The 18067-nt window shown below is 48.5% G+C and overlaps 1 protein-coding gene across 1 annotated transcript; it reads right to left on the bottom strand.

The window, feature by feature from the left end:
* Positions 1-1306: 1306 nt before the first annotated feature.
* KCTD2 (potassium channel tetramerization domain containing 2) lies at positions 1307-17911 on the bottom strand. The gene is made up of 6 exons (XM_047833140.1): positions 17528-17911; positions 15607-15715; positions 12558-12649; positions 7169-7264; positions 4982-5107; positions 1307-4221 (listed from the first exon to the last, which is right to left on the bottom strand). The coding sequence occupies exons 1-6, from the start codon at positions 17864-17866 to the stop codon at positions 4192-4194; spliced, it is 792 nt and encodes a 263-aa protein (XP_047689096.1). The 5' UTR covers positions 17867-17911; the 3' UTR covers positions 1307-4191.
* Positions 17912-18067: the final 156 nt, after the last annotated feature.

Here is an 18067-nt window from a genome sequence, read left to right as displayed (position 1 = left end):
TTTTGAGAGCCTACCTAACCATAGGACATCAAGCGACCATGCGGCCTGACCCGCCTGATATGAACTAGGTGTTGTCTAACCCACCAAGTCAGCCTGAGGAGTAGTTAACCTAGCCCAGAAATCGATGTGACTGTCTCTCAGACCGGGGAACACTGGCAGTCGACACTGTTTCACACTGGACAGAGGGCAAGATCACCTTTGTGTAACGCGTAGCTGCGTCTTGTTACATAGAGGCATGAAGTTTTGTTTTTACCATTGTAAGTTCAAATACGCGTGGGAGCGTGCAAACGGATGCCGAGCAGCCCAAGCTGCTGGCTATTACGTCTTAGCTCCAAGCCACCCTCCAGACTCTGCTCTGTGCATCTTTAACAGCTCAGTCCCGGACAGGTGCACCCATGGGGAACGTGAGAGGGGGACTGCAAGACTGGGGAGGCGGGAGGGGGCGGGGCGGGGGGCGGGGCAGAAGGGACATGCTTCTTCCGGTTAACGGAGAAACCACAGCACCTCAGCTTTGCTCTGGCAGCAAGAGCTGTTTCCAGGAGTGTGGTCCTAGAACGGTTCCAGGAGTAGCGTGGTCCTACGACCAGTCTCGCTGAGCCCCCTGGGACCGCAGCATCTCCTCTATGCAGCCCCTCAGCCCCTCTTCCAAGCCTGTTACTTTGTAATAATCCCAACCTCTTCCTTTGGCTCCCCTGCCCTAGAACGATAACTACGTCCTGCAGTCACTCCACCTGTGACACCTCAGTGGGCCTGGGGGCCCTTTCCTCTTCTTACCACTTGTTAACTGCTGTGGTCTGTCCCCCATTGGGCCCTGGCTGGTACAAACACACACCTCGTTCGCTGTGTGTATACATGTCTCCCCAGCTGTAAGCACCCTATGACGGGGGGGGGGGGTACTAACACCTTTTGAGGGTCCCACACCTTGCCTGGTGCCTTAAGTGACCAACACTTGGCTTGCTGGCGACTCACCTCACTTTTATTCCTCATTCTCTACCATGCAGAGAAAAATGGACACCTAGTCAGTTACTCTCTTCCAGGAAGACTTTTTTCCCCCCCTTAATAATGGTCTTCTACTCTTCCCCTCCTCTTCCCAGCTTCCTGGTGGGCAGACCATCTGTCTCACCTTCTGTTCCTCACCACTCTCCTGGTCGTGAGGAGGAAGGCCCAACACGCCCTCAGGCAGTTTCAGCAGCGGGAGAAACTAGGACTTTCTAAGAAGCCCAGGTAGGAAAGGTGCAGAAAACTCCTCTCCTGAGAAGAGTTTGAGAATCATCAGTAGTGACAGGAAACTAAGGAGATTCGGCTGTTTGTTTCTTGTCTTTATTGACAAAAAAAGGTCACAGCATTTCAGACTTTATTCAAATACACAAACAGTAACAAACAATACCCACAAGTGACAGGCATGGTCCCTAACCTCTGCGCCAAAGGCCATGTCGGAGGATGTGGTTGTCCTCTTGGCCACCCCCCAGCATCTCTGTCCCTTCCTCCCCTACACCTCGCTGACACCCCTGAGATCAGTTAAGACTGCAGAAACGAAGTCGCTCTAGAGGAGGTTGGGCTGCGCCTCATTGCCAAGGAGGAAGCAGGTTCTGAAGGAAAGACAGAAGCGTGCTAGTGTGGCATCTCCTAGGAGAGGCCAGGCTGCTTTGTGAGCTGGGCCTGAGTCGCCCGCGGCCTCAGGCCTGGGCACAACACGAAAAAGGAAGACACTCCCCACCTGGCAGCACTGGGCGGCTGGAGAGAGTCTGGGTCCCTGGCCACGTGACACCCCCAAACCGATGGATGGCCAGGCCTCCCTCCGAAGTAATCAGCTGGGTTCTCCCAGAAGGCTTTCAGTAAAAAAAAAATACTGACTTGGTTCCTAAAGGGCTGGGGCGAATACTTTTCCAGAAACCTTAAGAACTGAATCATCCTCAGACTCAGGAGCACTGGAACAATTGTCATTGGGCTGCCAGAAGGAGGGGGACCTCGTGAAAGCCAGCCCTCTAGGGGAGCAGAAATGTCACTTGTGTTAATTTCTCAAGAGCATCGAGTGAGGGGCTCAGCAGTTTTTCTACAGGATCCACTGTGGGGCTCTGAAAAGAGAAAAGACTATGCGTTCCTGAGGGGCTTCCCACCCCTGCCCTCTGGCCTGCCTCGCTTTACCCCTTCGTGCAGGCTTGGGAGCACTAGGAGCACTAGAGCATGGGGAGCACGAAGAGCACGAGGAGCACGGGCTGATGCCCAGGCATGCCCCAGGGAAAGCAGATCTGATTGGGCTCAAGGTCCCAAATGAAGCTGCTTTCCCTCCTTAGAGTCAAATGTTACTTTTCTGGCCAAAGGGCAAGTCTTCCAGAGTCCTCTGTCCTACTCAGGTCTGAGCAGCTTTTCCTCCACATGCCCAATCTCGTGCTTTCCGAAAGATGACAGGAGGATGCCTGCGACGTCTCTGAAAGGTGACTGCTTTTGCTGCAGGTAGAAGTTCCTCTAATGTTTATAGCTGTAGAAATCGTGGGCACAGGCCAGAGTCCAAGGGGCCGATGTCAACATGCACGCTCACGTTGGTGTGTAGACACACACGGAGCAGCAGACACCCCTGTACACACATTTCCATCCTGCTCTACACACAGAGAGATAAGGTCAAAGTGAGATCCGGAGAAGAGTTATGCCATCTGCACGCAGGCAGGTCATGAGTTCCTAAGACGTTCGGCACCGTCTGTGAGTCATTTCCAAAAACCATGGCCCCAGACCCCCCTAGTAAGCACTGAGCTGTGGAGCAGAGGGAGCCTCACTGTGAAGGAAACCAGGAGTGACCAACGTGAGTGGCTGTTACAGGTGCAGCGTGCCCCAGAGGCGCCTTCCCCTTCTCTGGGCCATTTGCCACACTGGGAAAAGTCATCGAGGGAAGAACAAGGATTCTCCAGCCCTTTGCGTTCAGTGACTGTTCACTAAGACTCAAAAGCGCAGACAGAAGGTCCAGATACAAGCTCTGTGGTCCCAGCCCGAAGGAGGGCTTTACTCCCCTCCCTGGCCAAACAAGCACTTGATTCTCGAGGACGCGGCACTCTGCAGACAGAAGTGATGGCAAAGGGTCGGGCTCAGAGACGCGGGGAGTCCTCGGACTGCCCAGCAAACACGTATACCCTGCAGGGGCTGGCGTGGCGTCACGGACACGGCTGCGGGGCAGGTTTGCCAAGGTTAGAAACCAGGAGACTCGGACAAATATCGAACGTTCAGTCAAGGCATTTCCAAGAGACAGTCACAGAAATAACGACACTTTTGGATACTACAATAGAACACATTTGGCAACTTTCAAAGAAATAGCTGTCCCCACCCAAGCCATCAGAGGATCCAAAGTCCCTTTATCTTCGGTCCAAGTTCAGAAAGTCAGGTTAGGAAGATGGGTCAATGGAGGGTGTGGCCTCCCTCAGTGCCCCTCTGTGTGGGACAGGTGTGGGATGCCGCCTGCCTCTAACCTCCACCTGAGGAGCAAGCAAGCTACTGGAGGGTCCGGGCTGCCGGAGACAGATGAGGCAAGGACGAACACGGTAGCAGCTGAGTGCCCCGAACCCAGAGCGGCGATCCCCAACCTCCACCCACAACCACGGATACCCCGTCCTCCCCTTCCTCAAAGAGGTTTCGTCCACAGGAATAGGGGGTATTCTGCGGATCTATCCTTTACCCGAGACCTCAATTCGACGAACTGAAGCTAGAATCCTTGGCACCTGCTGCATTTGTGTGGGGTGCGGGGAAGAGGGGAAAGATAGTGTTACAAAGTGGCTGCCAACGTCCAACGTGGCACCCAGGCAAAAACATGGCACGGCCCAGGGACGATCCTCTGGCGTTTGCTCCAGCGTCCCTGAAGCACAGGCCTGTACGAGGAGCTAGGCCTTCCTCTTCCCCTCCCCCGCATCCCCCGTAAAGGCCCCCACTGGGAGCCCAGCCCAGCTGCTGTGGTAAGGATTTGATCTAACACTGGCTAAGAAGACAAAAGCAGGTTTCTGAAAAGGTATTCTGCAGCCGGAAGTGCGTCTGTCTTCAGGTTCCTGTGGGGGGCAGGCAGGGGTTCCTTTGGTTTTGACCAGAACACTTCTCCATTGGGGGGCCAGGCTCAGCCGTGCCTTGCAGGAGCTCGGTTACTGTACAGGAGCAAGATTTAACTTCACAAGGTGCTCTGCCGGCTTGTTCTCTTGATGGTTAAGAATCTGGAATTTACATCCGAGATCCTCTCTCCTGAAGAATCTGCAAATGGAAGATGGGGGGGAGGGCTGAGGCTTGGGCCGAGGCTGCTAAGCAGACTGCTGAAGGAAAAGGGACCCGCGGCCGCTTTCCACTGGACCCCGCTGGGCAGCACAACAGTCCTGTCACCGCAGGAAGCAAGGCAGGGCTGAGCCCTAACCTCCCCTGAAGCACTTCAGTTGTAAAAGCCTCTTGCTGAACACCACTGCACCCACAGTATCCGTGCTGTCAGACCCCTTCTCCCACGCTAAAGGAAATTGCCGACTTAGAAGTGTTTATGAGAGACAGAGAGAGTTGGGGGAGGGGGGGTGGGTGGGTGGGCACAGTACAGGAAAAAGAGGATAACAGTGTACAATTTTCCAGTAACTTAAGGTGGGGGAAGTCACAAAGGTAACCAAATACCTTTTCTCTTGAGACAGGACAAAAAAGAGAGAAAATGGTTTCAAAGAATAAACACAAAATATTTTCCCATTTTGAGTTTCACAATTCTCACTTTGCAATTAGATTTTTCACTGATTTGACAGGTGGGTACATAAAGTCTACTCTATTTCAGTACCTACTTCCTAACTAAGAACGCTTGGTCACTGCTCCATAAATCCTGATTTAAATGACAACAGTCAACAACCAAAATGAAGGAAAAATGCAAAGCTAGCTTTGGAAGGAAAGAGAAGAAGTCAGGAGCACCAAACAGTCCAGGCCAAGTCCACTGAGGGGCTGGGAACAAACGAGTCAGAGACAAAATTCTGGTGACGCGATTTCTTACCTTTGCCTTTTCACTTGGCTCTATGACAATGCCATTGGTGGAATTATTGAGTTCTCTGGAGACAACACAGAGGAATTCTGCCTGATCCTCATTTCCGTAGTTATAGGAAGATCCAATGCTGATTAGCTGACAAAACCAGAGCATGGTGAACAGTCCTCTTAAAGTGCTCAAGTGCCACACAGACCCAACCCGCCTCCTGTCCGAACTTTGTGGTTTTGCTTCTCACACGATGATGAACTGTCTGGGACTATCACGGCCCAGGGGATACCTGGATCTGTTATTCACTTGGGTGTCCTCAACAAGGCTTCCCCAGAGGAGGAAAGGATGGGATCTGCCACTGTCTCCCCACCCAAGCACTTGAAACAATCCCAAAGGCAGCAGCTAGGATGAACATGATCATATTCCTTCTAGCAAACACTGAGGTGAAAGAGAATGTTTCTGTGAATGAAAATGGACACTTGCTTTAGCCAAACACCTACACAGGGCTGGCTCATCTTTAAGCAGAAGTCCCAGACAGGAGACTGGCACTCAAAAGGCTCTGGAAAGCACCGAGTGAATCACTGAAGAGTTACCATAGCCATATGCTGCTGGGACTTTTAACCTTTTCGGCAAATTGAATTCAGGATTTAATTTTAAACAGGAAATGCACATGCACCAAGAAAAGCGGAGCCCAAGGGTAAGGTCATCCGGGCAATCATGTAGGGCCTCAAGTCAGAAGAACAGGACTGACTTGCTCTATGAATGGGCTTTGGGTCCCTCTGCCTTCCTGTGCCTGAACTTCCTCATCCATATAATAGAGTCAGTGGGAACATGACTTCATGTTTCATGCTTCACCTGCCCCCTGAATGTTAACAAGATGAGAAAAAGAAAATAAAAAATTATTCACTGCTTTCATCAAGAATACTTAAAAAAAAAAAAAAAATTTTTTTTTTTTTTTTTTTTTTTATTTGGGAACATTCTTTGCTTAAGACTTAGGGAAGGGCGCCTGGCTGTCTCAGTTGGTAGAGCATGTGACTCCCGATCTTAGGGTTATGAGCTGGAACTCATGTTGGGTGTAGAGATTATTTAAAAAGAAAATATTTGAGAAAAAAAAAAGACTTTTCTCAGGGAAAATACTTGTGGAGTGGAAGTATGGCAACATGTTGCAGCCCCCACATGAATAAGAACTAGGCTGACCTATAAAGGAAGGGGCGCCTGGGTGGCTCCGTTGGGAGAACACGGAACTCTTGATCTCAGGGTCTCAGGGTCGTGAGTTTAAGCCTCACATTGGGTGTGGAACTACTTTAAAAAAAAAAAAGGGAAAAGAAAGGAACTAGGCCAACATACACAGGCAGAATTGATTCTGCAGTGGAGGGGTGAGGAATTATCCAGTGTTGGCTCTGACGACCAAGACACCTGTGTATTCGATCCATAACCCAATACCGTTAACACGACGAACAGAAGTTATTTGAGAAGGTAAGTTTATGGTGACAGTTCAACTGACGCTTAAACTCTACATTAAAAATAGGCACGATCCACACAATACATATCCCTTCTATATATATCCATTCTATTCATGCCAGGCTCCCTGTTGCGCACACAATAGATGAACTGAACAACCCTGCCATCTAATGGAAGAAAACAGTACAATTCTGCCTGTCTGGTTTTGTTTTGGTAATTCTGCCACCACGCAAAGCTAAAGGAGCAGAAATCACAGCCTGATGGGAAATGGCCAAGCTCCACCTCTCATCACGTCTGGCTCCTCTCATACCTGCTCTTGCTTTCTGCAGTGGATTAGATATGTTCAGAATGACAGAGTTCTTATCCTGGGAAGGAAAGGTAGGGTAGTTGCTGAGTCCTAGCCTTCTTTATGTACTTATTCTAGGATGTTTCAACTGAGTGCTTTTGAAAGAAATCCCTCTGAGGGAGAAAAAACCTCAGAGAGACACTTTCAAGCCTAAACAGGCTGGCTGACTCCCTCTGGGCACAATCAAATTAAAACTTGGATATGAAGTCAGGAGACATGATACTATTCTGAATTCTTCCCAACTCATCCTATACAGCTGACAGAATAATTCCCACATTTCTGAACAGGTTCACACGTGGCCCTACGAACCCCTGGGGTTAGCTGGTTACAGATGGCAGCTGTTTGAGGGACGTGGGCTCCTGGGCTGAGATGCTGCGGTGGCTGCCACTTAGGAAACATACCTGTTCGAATTTCCAACCATCAGACATAGTGGAGACCATCTGTGTAAGCTCCTCTTCCTGGCACTGCAGGACTCTGTACACGTGCTTCACGGGGCCCTGCAACAACCAATGGACTTAGAAGAACAATTTCAAGGACACGACGTTCGCAGCTGCGCTAGGGAGGCTCGTCCAAAGAATGAACAGTGAAAAGGAATTTGCTTGGACGTTTTTTCTGGACAGCCACACACCGTCCCCTCTTACAAGTGGCACTGTCACCTTTCTCTTCTTAAGGTTTTCTTTCATAAGAATGTTTACTTACTTATTGTGATAGAGAGAGAGCAAGCGCATGTGCATGCAAGCAGGGGAGGGGCCGAGAGAATCCCAAGAAGGCTCCCATGCGCGGCGTGGAGCCTGACGTGGGGCTCAACCTCATGACTATGAGTTCATGGGCAATGTCATCCTTCAGTAAAAACTTATCCAAGGAAAGAAAGAAAAGAAAAAGGCCCAAGGATATGAATTAGTGGGTAAAATAATTCTGAAGTTCAGAGAAATGAATTATGTGATTAGATTTCATCTATTTCCCAGAGTAGAAAACAGAGGAAAATTGCTTTGGACAAGAGAGCCACATTTTCTTTTTAAGTTGTTCATATCATGACATACATGCTGAAAATGTAGACCATAATTTGGTTTATCCAGAGCAATACCTTATTAAGGGAATAACATAGTAAAAAGGAACCCCACAATATACCAATGTTCAAACTATTTTCACCCTCCGCTGATGGTACCTGGGAGTGTTTCAGTGTTAAATGGTAACATTCCTGTTACAAAAGTGTGTAACAAAAAAATAAGTATTTGGTCTTTGCTCCTGGTTCCTAGCACAGAGCTCCTAAAACCCTTGGAATTTCCTGAGTGATAAAAGGGTCTTTTTTGTGCTAATGACTGGTCTCCAGAAAGACCAAGCGCCATTAGAGAGTTAGAACTTTCAGTCCTACCCGCTGACCTCAGTGGAGACTGAATTCAATCACCAGTGGCCAATGGTTTAATTGAATCAGTCATGCCTACATAATGAAACATCCTTAAAAACCCCTGAACAGGGGGGTTCAGGGAGTTTCCGAGTTGGCAAACACATCGATGTCCTGGGCAAGTGGCACATTCCAACTGCACGCACAGAGGCTCCTGTGCTCAGGACCCCACCCCACGTCTCTCTTCGCTTGGCTGTTCCTTAGTCTGCTGGAGATCAACTGTAATAGTAAGTTTAGCATTTTCCTGAGTTTTAGGAGTTGTTCTAGGAAATTACTGAACCCAAAGGGGATGTCATGGGAACCCTTGAATTTGTAGCCGAATTGGACAGAAGTACAGGTAGCCTGGGAACCGGGATTTGGCACTGGCGTCTGAAGGAAGGGCAGTCTCGTGGGACTGAGCCCTGAAACCTGTGGAAATAGTTACTACTTATTAGTGTCAGGATAGGATTAAACTGTTGGGACACCCCAGCTGGTGTCAGAGATTCAGACAGAAGTCATTTGCTAGCTGACTCGACTTTCTAGAACAGAAGCGAAAGGCGGGATGCCCTAAAGTTGCAGCACTAAGGCCCCTATACTCTAACCACCTGAGGACCCCTCACACTTACGACTCGGCCAGAGTCAGGTGACAGCCAGGGCTGCTGCAAGGAGGCATGCTCACCAGATGAAAGTCCCTGTTCGTCAGAGGACAATTAGAGGCCCACAGGGAGACTTGTGTTTAGCAGTCTTGGACCACTCAGTGTTGGGTCCAATAAATAGCTGCACATCCACTGCCCGTCCTGGAGGCCAGGAGGCATTTGTTAGAGCACAAACAGCAACTGAAGCTCAGAACAACGAAGCTCCATCAGGGAGAGAGGGACTGGTTAGAGTCACGTGACCTTAAGAAAATGTGGACCGTTTCCTGAAGAATAATGAAAACTTGGCTTTAGTACTTTTGCAAAAGGATGACTGGGCTTCAGTTATCTGGAAAATCAGTTTTGGAAGAACTCACTACTGGGGAAATACTGGCTCAACAAAAGCAGCTGTGGATCACGGAGCACTAGGAGCCCAGAGTGGCTTTCCCTCTCCTCCCATCTTCAGTGGGACACTGATGTCAGCACGGTGTCTCGCCTGAGCGAGGCAGTGCTATTGGGTCGGAGGCAGTGCCAGGCCTCGGGCTGATCTGCCAACCACACCGCGCTTTCTTCCACGCTCTCCCCTTCTGAGCCGAATGCAACTATTGTTACACGAGGTACTAAGAAAAACATTCCCTCCACCTAAAATATAGGGCAAATCTCGGGAAGACTTCAACTGGCTCTAACCACACATTTTGGAAACAACCAAGTGTTTCATGTTACAAAACTCAGTGCATCGCGAAAGATCTATGATATCAGCCACAACTGTCAAAGTCCCAGGTATTTAAGATGCATGTGTTAGCTCTTTGTAATTTTTGTCTTCCAAAGAAAACCACGAGTATTCTCAAATGCACTAAGATTAATCACCCAACATAAAATACCAAAGACAGCAAAGTTAGTAGAACTGGTGGCAGCCGCTAAGAGATATGAGGGGTCACCAAAGGAAGGTGGGGTGGGAAACCCACATCTTGGGCTTTGCTTGAATGTCTGCCATGTGTGTCTCCTTTTTTTTTTTTTTAATTAAAAAACATTTTTTTTTTTAACATTTATTTATTTTTGAGACAGGGAGAGACAGCATGAACGGGGGAGGGTCAGAAAGAGAGGGAGACACAGAATCTGAAACAGGCTCCAGGCTCCAAGCTGTCAGCACAGAGCCTGACGCGGGGCTTGAACTCGCGGACCGTGAGATCATGACCTGAGCCAAAGTCGGCCGCTTAACCGACTGAGCCATCCAGGCGCCCCATGTGTGTCTCCTTACAACACAGACAAGTTGGGGCGCCTGGCTGGCTCTGTTGGGAGGAGCGTGCAGCTCTTGATCTTTGGGTCGTGAGTTTGAGCCCCACATTGGGTACAGAGATTACTTAAAGATAAAATCTTAAAAAAAAAAAAAAAAAAGACAAGTTGAAGAAGAGAATGTGTTTGAAAGGACAGCTACAAAAATACACACATGGCCAATTTGGCCTCAGAGCCACGTGTGACACATGCAAAAGAGGGTGTCTTTGAACAACTCCACTGCTCAGAGTTTCACTCAATAAAAAGGACAGATGGAAAGATCAATTAACATCCAAAAGGCCTTTACATCCCTAGAACAAAAAAGCTTCCAACTGGGTCTATATCCACAAGCCTTCAGAACCTAGAAGACTAATTAACTTCATCGCTGTCATCAAATAGAAAACTTACAATGCTCTCAAGGAATCAGCTAATGGCAGAGCTGCCAACGCTCAGGGTTGAATGGCTTCAAGTTACATAATTCATGGCACCATGAATTTACACTAGGCAATCAAAAGCTTTTTTGGAATGTGGAAAATTAAGGATAAAGCTAGATTTTCAGAATGCCCAGCTATTAAATATCCACGATAGTAAAAGATGCCATGTAAGTTTAACACGAGATGGCGAAAAGACTGGCACCACCGGATCCTATTTTATACAATAAAATGGCAAACCAACTATAAATTCATTTTTGAACATTCGAAGTCTTTCAGGGGTGCTGGGTGGCTCAGTCGGTTAAGCGTCTGACTTCTACTCAGGTCATGATCTCGTGGTTCGCAGGTTCGAGCCCCGCATTGGCTCTCTACCGTCAGGAGCCCGCTTCAGATCCTCTATCCCCCCCTCTCTCTCTGCCTCTCCCCTGCTTGTGCTCTCTCTCTCAAAAATAAACAAACATTAAGAAAAGTAATAATAATAAAAAGAAGGCTTTCAGCCATCAGCCAGCGGGAAGAAAACTAAGGAAGCTCTTCTCACCTTTGCAAATGACTACAGATTAAGTGAATGAGAGAAATCATTTTTGAAAAAAAAAAATAGGTGTCAGTTATTCAACCAGATAATTCCATTCAGAGCCAGAAAACTTGGATATGTAAACTCTAACACAGAAAGAGCAAGGAACTATTTTTTATTTTTTTGAGTTTTGAAAAGAAACATATTACCTTCTGCTTAATCACAGGAAAATTCTACACTGCAACAGAATGGATCTCAGGAAAGCATCTACCACCAGCATCTGATGGGATAAGAGCAAGTCCTGCTACAAGACAGATGGTCACAGCAGAGTCCAACCATGCCCTCTGTTCCTGCAGTGGTACTTTCTTAAAATAGAACCTAAATACAGGAAAGGGAGCGTCTGTTTTCCCTGCTAGACTTCAAGCTTCTGGAGGGCACAGACCCTCCCTAGGAAGCAGAGAATCTCAAGGGCCTAAAAGATGCCGCTGTGGCCACTTAAGACGTGTGACGGGTGATGTGATGTGAAATAAGCTACCTGTACCCCCTCAAAACTAGGAGGCAAATTGTGTGTTTCTTCCTGTTACTGTATCTACCAAGTTCATATAAAAACCCAGACTTCATAATAAACAGAGAAGCCTATTTCCTCAGAAGCATGATTCACAAGCAGCTCCTAAAGTCTAGGCCATGAGACTGCTTTCACGTGGCTATCAGGAGCTGAATGCGACATGGTCACACTTTAAAAAGCTGGTCCTAATAAAGACTTAAAGAGTGGCCAACAGGTGGAAGTAAGAGCTTGCTGGGTCTTTATGTGGAGGGAGACAGATACTCTGCGAGAACAGGTTCTGGGCCTAAAGTGCTGCGGGTCCCTCCTGCTGTCCCATGATAAGCAGCTACAACCTCCCCACTCTTCTAAAGGGATATGGGGGCTGTTTTGCTTTGCTATTTCTTCTTCTGTTTCCTTGTTCTGAATAAGTCTGATGGCGTATGCGCTGTCTGCCTGGTGGATGGCCCATGTTCCACACAGACTTCCAGCTTTTTTAAAAAAAAATTTTTTTTTTTTTAACGTTTATTTATTTTTGAGACACAGAGAGACAGAGCATGAACAGGGGAGGGGTAGAGAGAGAGGGAGACACAGAATCTGAAACGGGCTCCAGGCTCTGAGCTGTCAGCACAGAGCCCGACATGGGGCTCGAACTCACGGACCGCGAGATTGTGACCTGGTTGAAGTCGGACGCTTAACCGACTGCGCCACCCAGGCGCCCCCAGACTTCCAGCTTTAAGGGGAGAGGCAGCTCTTGCCAAGCAGCACAGCAACCTTTTCAAATCCCACCCAGACGCAGGGACAAAGAGAGCCACTAAGACCTTTTCCCTTTAAGAGTTCAAAACCATGGGGTGCCTGGCTGCTTCAGCCGATGGAGCGTGCATGGAGCGTGTGACTCCTGATCTCAAGGTTGTGAGTTCAAGACCCACGTTGGGTGTAAAGATTACTTAAAAATAAAATCTTAAACCAAAACAAAAAATAAAAACCAAACCAAAACAAAAAAAGAGTTCAAAACCCATTACCTGAGAAGTTCTGTTCTCATTGTCCCGTATCCGTTCCTTAACCAGCCGCACAAGAGATGCAATGTTGTAAAACTCCGCTTCTTCCAGAACACCTAGGACAAGGACCAAACCGTATGTAGTTAAAGATGTGTTACGCTCCCTGGAAAATAGTGAGAAGAGGCTAAAGTTTACATGCTTGCTAAGAACTGCATTTTTTTTGAGAGAGAGAGAGAAAGAGAGAGCAAGACCATGAGACAGAGCATGTGCAAGGAAGGGACAGGAGGAGAGGGAAAGCATTTTTTTTTTTTTAATGTCTATTTATTTTTGAAAGAGAGACAGAATGCGAGTGGGTTAGGGGCAGAGAGAGAAGGAGACACAGAATCCGAAGCAGGCTCCAGGGTCTGAGCTGTCAGCACAGAGCCCAATGCGGGGCTTGAACTGACGAGCTGTGAGATCATGACCTGAGCCGAAGTCGGACGCTCAACCAACTGAGCCACCCAGGTGCCCCGAGCATTTTTTTAAAGTTTATTTATTTTGAGAGAGCAAGCACGTGCAAGGGGCAGAGAGAGAAGGAGGAGAGAAAATTCCAGGCAGGCTCTGCACTACCAGAGTGGAGGCAGATACAGGGGGGCCAGAACTCACACACAAGAGATCATGACCTAAGCCAAAATCAAAGTCAGGGGTGTCCGGGGTGGCTCAGTGGATAGAGTGTCTGACTTCAGCTCAGGTCATGATCTCACGGTTCATGAGTTTGAGCCCCGCATCGGGTTCCTGTGCTCATAGGTCAGAGCCTGGAGCCTGCTTCAGATTCTGTGTCTCCTTCCCTCTCTGCCCCTTACCCACGCATGAGCTCGCTCTCTCAAAAATAAATAAACGTTAAAAAAAAAAGATGTCTAACCGACTGAGCCACCCTGGCACCCCTTGAAACTTGTTTTTAGAATTTTTTTAAGTTTATTTATTTGAGAGAGAAAGGGCAAGTGAGCAGGGGAGGGGCAGGGAAAGGAGAGAAAGAATCCCAGCAGGCTCTGCACTGTCAGTGAAGAGCCTTATGCGGGGCTTGAACCGTGAGATCATGACTGGATCCAAGGTCAAGAGTAGGACACTCAACTGACTGAGCCACCCAGGCGCCCCCCCTTTTTTTAATTTGAGAGAGAGAGAGAGAGAGAGTGCAAATGGGGGAGAGGGGCAGAGGGAGAGTGAGAGAGAATCTGAAGCAGGCTCCACACTCAGCTCAGAGCCCGACACAGGGCTTAATCTCACAGTCTTGAGATCATGACCTGAACCAAAATCAAGAAAATCAAGAGTCTGACCCTCACCTGACTGAGCCACCCAGGTGCCCCTGAACCGCACTTTTCAAATTGAAGTCTAGTCTCTCTCCTTCAGCCTGGGAAACATTTCTTTGCTATTTAGGGTGTACCCCCCTCCCTTCTCCCTAAATTGAGTGAGTCAAATTCTGGGTCTGCTCTGTTCACTCTGTTTCACCGCTGCGGCTTCCCACTTGGCACCTTCTCTGACTCTCTCTGCACCTGCCCATTAGCTGCAGGGCACCTTTCCCATATGTCACTTAGTTTCTGGAACTTGTCACATTGGAGAATTCCTGAGCTTGCAAAGTTTACCTAGTCGGTCCTAAAAATTACCGGGGGTGGGTGTGTGTATATAAATTTATGTGGACCAAAGTTTAATAGGGTGCTTATTATTTGAACAAGATAAAAAGCAATCACTGAGAGAATGCTTTGCCAAATAAAATCAAAGGCCTTGGACAGGACAACAAAGGGGATGTGTGATTCAGTATCAGAAAAAAAAAAAAACAAAAAAAAAAAACTTGCTATAAAGGACATTGCTGGAACTGATAAAATTGGAATATAAGCTGTAGATAGAAGTATTTATCAATATTAAATTCCCTGATCTTGATAACCATACTGTGCTTACATAAGGGAATAACCTTGTTCTTGGGAAATACACTGAAATATTAAGGGACTCATCTGTAATCTAGTCTCAAATAGTTCAGAAATAAAAACTATGGTGGGGGGAGGGAGAAGCGTGGTGGGGGGGGGGACAGAGAGAGAACAAAGGGTAACACAGATCTCAAAAAATGGTGGTGAAGCTGCGAGTTCTGTTATTCTCGCCTTTTTCTCTGAATTTGAAAATATTTCAAAAAAAATTTTTTAAAGGCCTTCAGAAAAGATGCTTAAGATTCCTCTTTTCCAGAAACAGGACTATCCATGAGGTGGTTAACTGCTGAAGCTAGATGGTGGGTGCATGAAGTTTATTGTACGGTTCCCATGATTTTTGAATGCATCTGAAATGTTGAAAAAAGAGACAGCACATGCACAAGTCCTCTTCTTACTGGTTGAAACAGATGTGCTTCGCAGCCATTTCATTAACTAGCACAGCCATTACAGCTTTCTCACTCAGAACTAAAGCCTCCAGGTCAGGGTGCCCTGGATTTAGGGAGAGGCCCCAATCTTCAACGGAATGCCTTTGGCGAGGCCACGCCAAGTCTTTTAGAAAGATATCTAGACCCACTTAGAGTCCAAATGTCGTACCAACCAAAAAGATGATACAGCTGACAATGGACTGGAGAATGAATTAGGTCAGCTGCAAAAATTTACAAGGAAGCATGAGACCAGTCTTACAAGAAATGAGGCCAAGCCTTTATTACTTTTTACAGCTGCAAGTTCAAACTAAAAGTGAAAATATAAATAATTAATGTCAGAGATGTGATGCTTCAGGGTATGGACATTTCACTGCCAGCAAGCACATAAGTGAAAGTAAAAACGGATCCTGACAATTCTGCAGGTTTGAAAAATGCTCCTGAAGTGATTTGCGAAGCTGAGTTACCTATTTTTCTTCTCATTAAGGAAGGCTGGACAGAGCCCAGTGGGGATCCCTTAAAGAAGACTTCCTCAGATAAGACTACGTAACTAGAGACTCCCTGTTCACTTTCATAAATGTTTACTACACCTGCATGTGACCTTGATGAAAATCTCAAACAAAATTCCAATCTGTGAAACGGCTTTCAAGATATGGGCTGAGTTCTGAAAATGCCCAGTTAAAACACTGTTCTTACCTTCTTCAGCCAACTCCTTTGTAATGATGAGTTTCCCGTGGCGGAGGTAGTTGAGGATAGGACCGAAGTAGGTGGGGTCCCTGTCAATCAGATAGGCTCCTGTCTCGTCCTGCCAACCAAACACAAAGATAACACTTTGGAGCTGTCGGACTAAGTTGGGGCAGGGTTTCAGCCTCTCTGTCACCACTCATTAGCAAGGGGGCAAGTGTTGCTAGACATTTTTTATCACAAACTACTGGCAAGAAGGCTAGCTTTATGTATCTTGTACTCTGAGATCATTTCAGGCACGGAGTTACAGATAGATGTACAGTCATCATGCAGGCATTTACTTGAACTTCCAAAGTCTTGTTTTTTTTTAATGTTTGTTTATTTTGAGACAAAGAGGTAGACAGTGAGAGGAGGAGGGGCAGAGAGAGAGAGAGGAAGACAGAGAATCCCAAGCAGGCTCCACAGCTGTCAGTGTAGAGCCTGATGTGGGGTTTGAACCCACAAATTGTAAGATCATGACCTGAGCTGAAACCAAGAATCAGGCGCTTCAGTGACTGAGCCACCCAGGTGCCCCTGAACTTCCAAAATCTTTACTTGGACACAATTACCACCATTCTTCTGTAAGACATCTATTATCAAGAAAGGGGAAGAAAATGCCATATTTTAATTATGTAAATCTTTGCTTGAGATGGACATTCTGACCTCTCTCTACTGCCCCCAAATCACATTCCTAATTCTAAGAAAACCTCTGTATAGTTGGCAATGCTCCTGAGCTCAAGGCCAACATCAGTGGGAGTCTGCATTGCCAGCTGTAACTCACACACCCCAGTTCTGTGCCCAGAGGAAGCTTGGCACCGCCTGGACTTGGCTCTGAGCAGCTTTAATCCTACTCATCTTTACAGTAAAAGGAACAAGAAGAAACTGGCTTCTACTGCAACAGAGAAAGATTTAGGGTAGATAAAAATAATTCCTTTATAAGCAAAGGTTTTGAAATTTCTTTAAAGTTCGGGTGGGACAGGTTTCCATAAGTCTGAGATTTATTAGAGAGGCAGTTGGTGAGTTAAAAAAAAAAAAAATCAGCGAATCTTTACCCAACCCCAACTCTATTTCAATGTAACTGGCTGAGTGCTACATAGGATATACAGGGGTATAAGCCAGGGTCAATGCCTTTACGCTGGCAACTGAAAGATGAATGTGTAGAGTTAATCAATAAACATGTCAAACTGGAAACGGGTTGGAAGTGCCTCGTCACCTCTCAACTTTGTTTGTAGCCATGCATCTTGCCCAACAGCAGGCCTCAGTTTTCACTTTCCGATGGTCTTAACCAGTCAGCTTAGGTTTGCACTGGCAACTGGTAATCTCTTTCCAAGGAATGTATCTGAGCTCTAATAGTCCTAAAACAGTGGCTGTCACCAGATAAGAGCTCAGGGCCCAGGACCACAGGAAAGAAGTGTGGTATCACCAGAAACACTTCCTGCAGCTGTCAGACCGAGGCTTTCACCCAACTTGGCAGAGGGGTCCGAGAGGAAGTCTGAGAAAGCTAGAAAGATGCCTTAGCTCACCCTGACCCAGTTCTGGACGCATCTGGCACAGGCAGTGAGGGGCTGACGAGGAGCCAGGGGAAAACTCATGCAGATCTGAGGGGCGGGTATGAGATGTGTACGGAGAAGGGGTGTGGAGCGGGTTCTCGTGGGTGCGGGTGGGCACAGCATGGGGACCGAGTTGCTTAGAGTGAAGGGCGGGGTCAGAGAGCCAGGGTGCGACTGAGGATGGGGGAGAATAGCCCCCATGGCCAGCCTGGCGGGAGAGGGATGGGAAGGGGGTCCCGGCCCGAAAAGCCCGCCTGGGAGGAGCGTGTCGCAGGAATCTGGGGACGAGCTAGGAGGAACGAGGGGGTCCGAAGAGCGGGGGCGCGCCCGAGGGCGGGGCGCACCTTGTCCGAGTCCAGCTCCGGGTCCTCCTGGCAGCAGAGGCGACAGAGGAAAGACTTGGGCTCCCGGCCTAGGGTCTGTCTGGTGGTCACGAAGTAGGTGCCGCCCACGTTCAGCCGGACCCAGCGGGCCGCACCGCCTCCCCCTGCCCGCTCTGGCGGTCCGGGACCCGGCTCCAGTGGCGGCGCGGCGGCGGCGGGCGGGCGGCCGTGCCCGCGGGGCGTGGGGCCGGCGGGGCGAGGGCTGGGGGGCCCGCGGCCCGGGCCACCCCCGTCGCCCAGCCCGCTCCCGCCACCCCCTCCCAGCCCCGCCATCGCCGGGTCCAGCTGCAGCTCCGCCATCTTGGGCCGCCGCCGCCACCGCTGCCCGCGCGCCGCCGGGCCGGCCCATCTCTCGGCAGGGAGAGCCGGGCCGGCCCATCGGCGGGGGTGGGGCCGGGGGAGAGGGACGGGAGCGCCCCCAACCAGCTCCCGGGGCCCCGTGCAGGGGGAGGTGCCGCGCCGCCCTCGTGGGCGGGACTTCCGGAACCAGCCTCCATTCCT

This window comes from Prionailurus viverrinus, chromosome E1 (genome assembly GCF_022837055.1).
Source record: "Prionailurus viverrinus isolate Anna chromosome E1, UM_Priviv_1.0, whole genome shotgun sequence".
NCBI lineage: Eukaryota > Metazoa > Chordata > Mammalia > Carnivora > Felidae > Prionailurus > Prionailurus viverrinus.
Note: the sequence above shows the minus strand (reverse complement) of the source record. Positions and strands in the feature narration are given on the sequence as shown.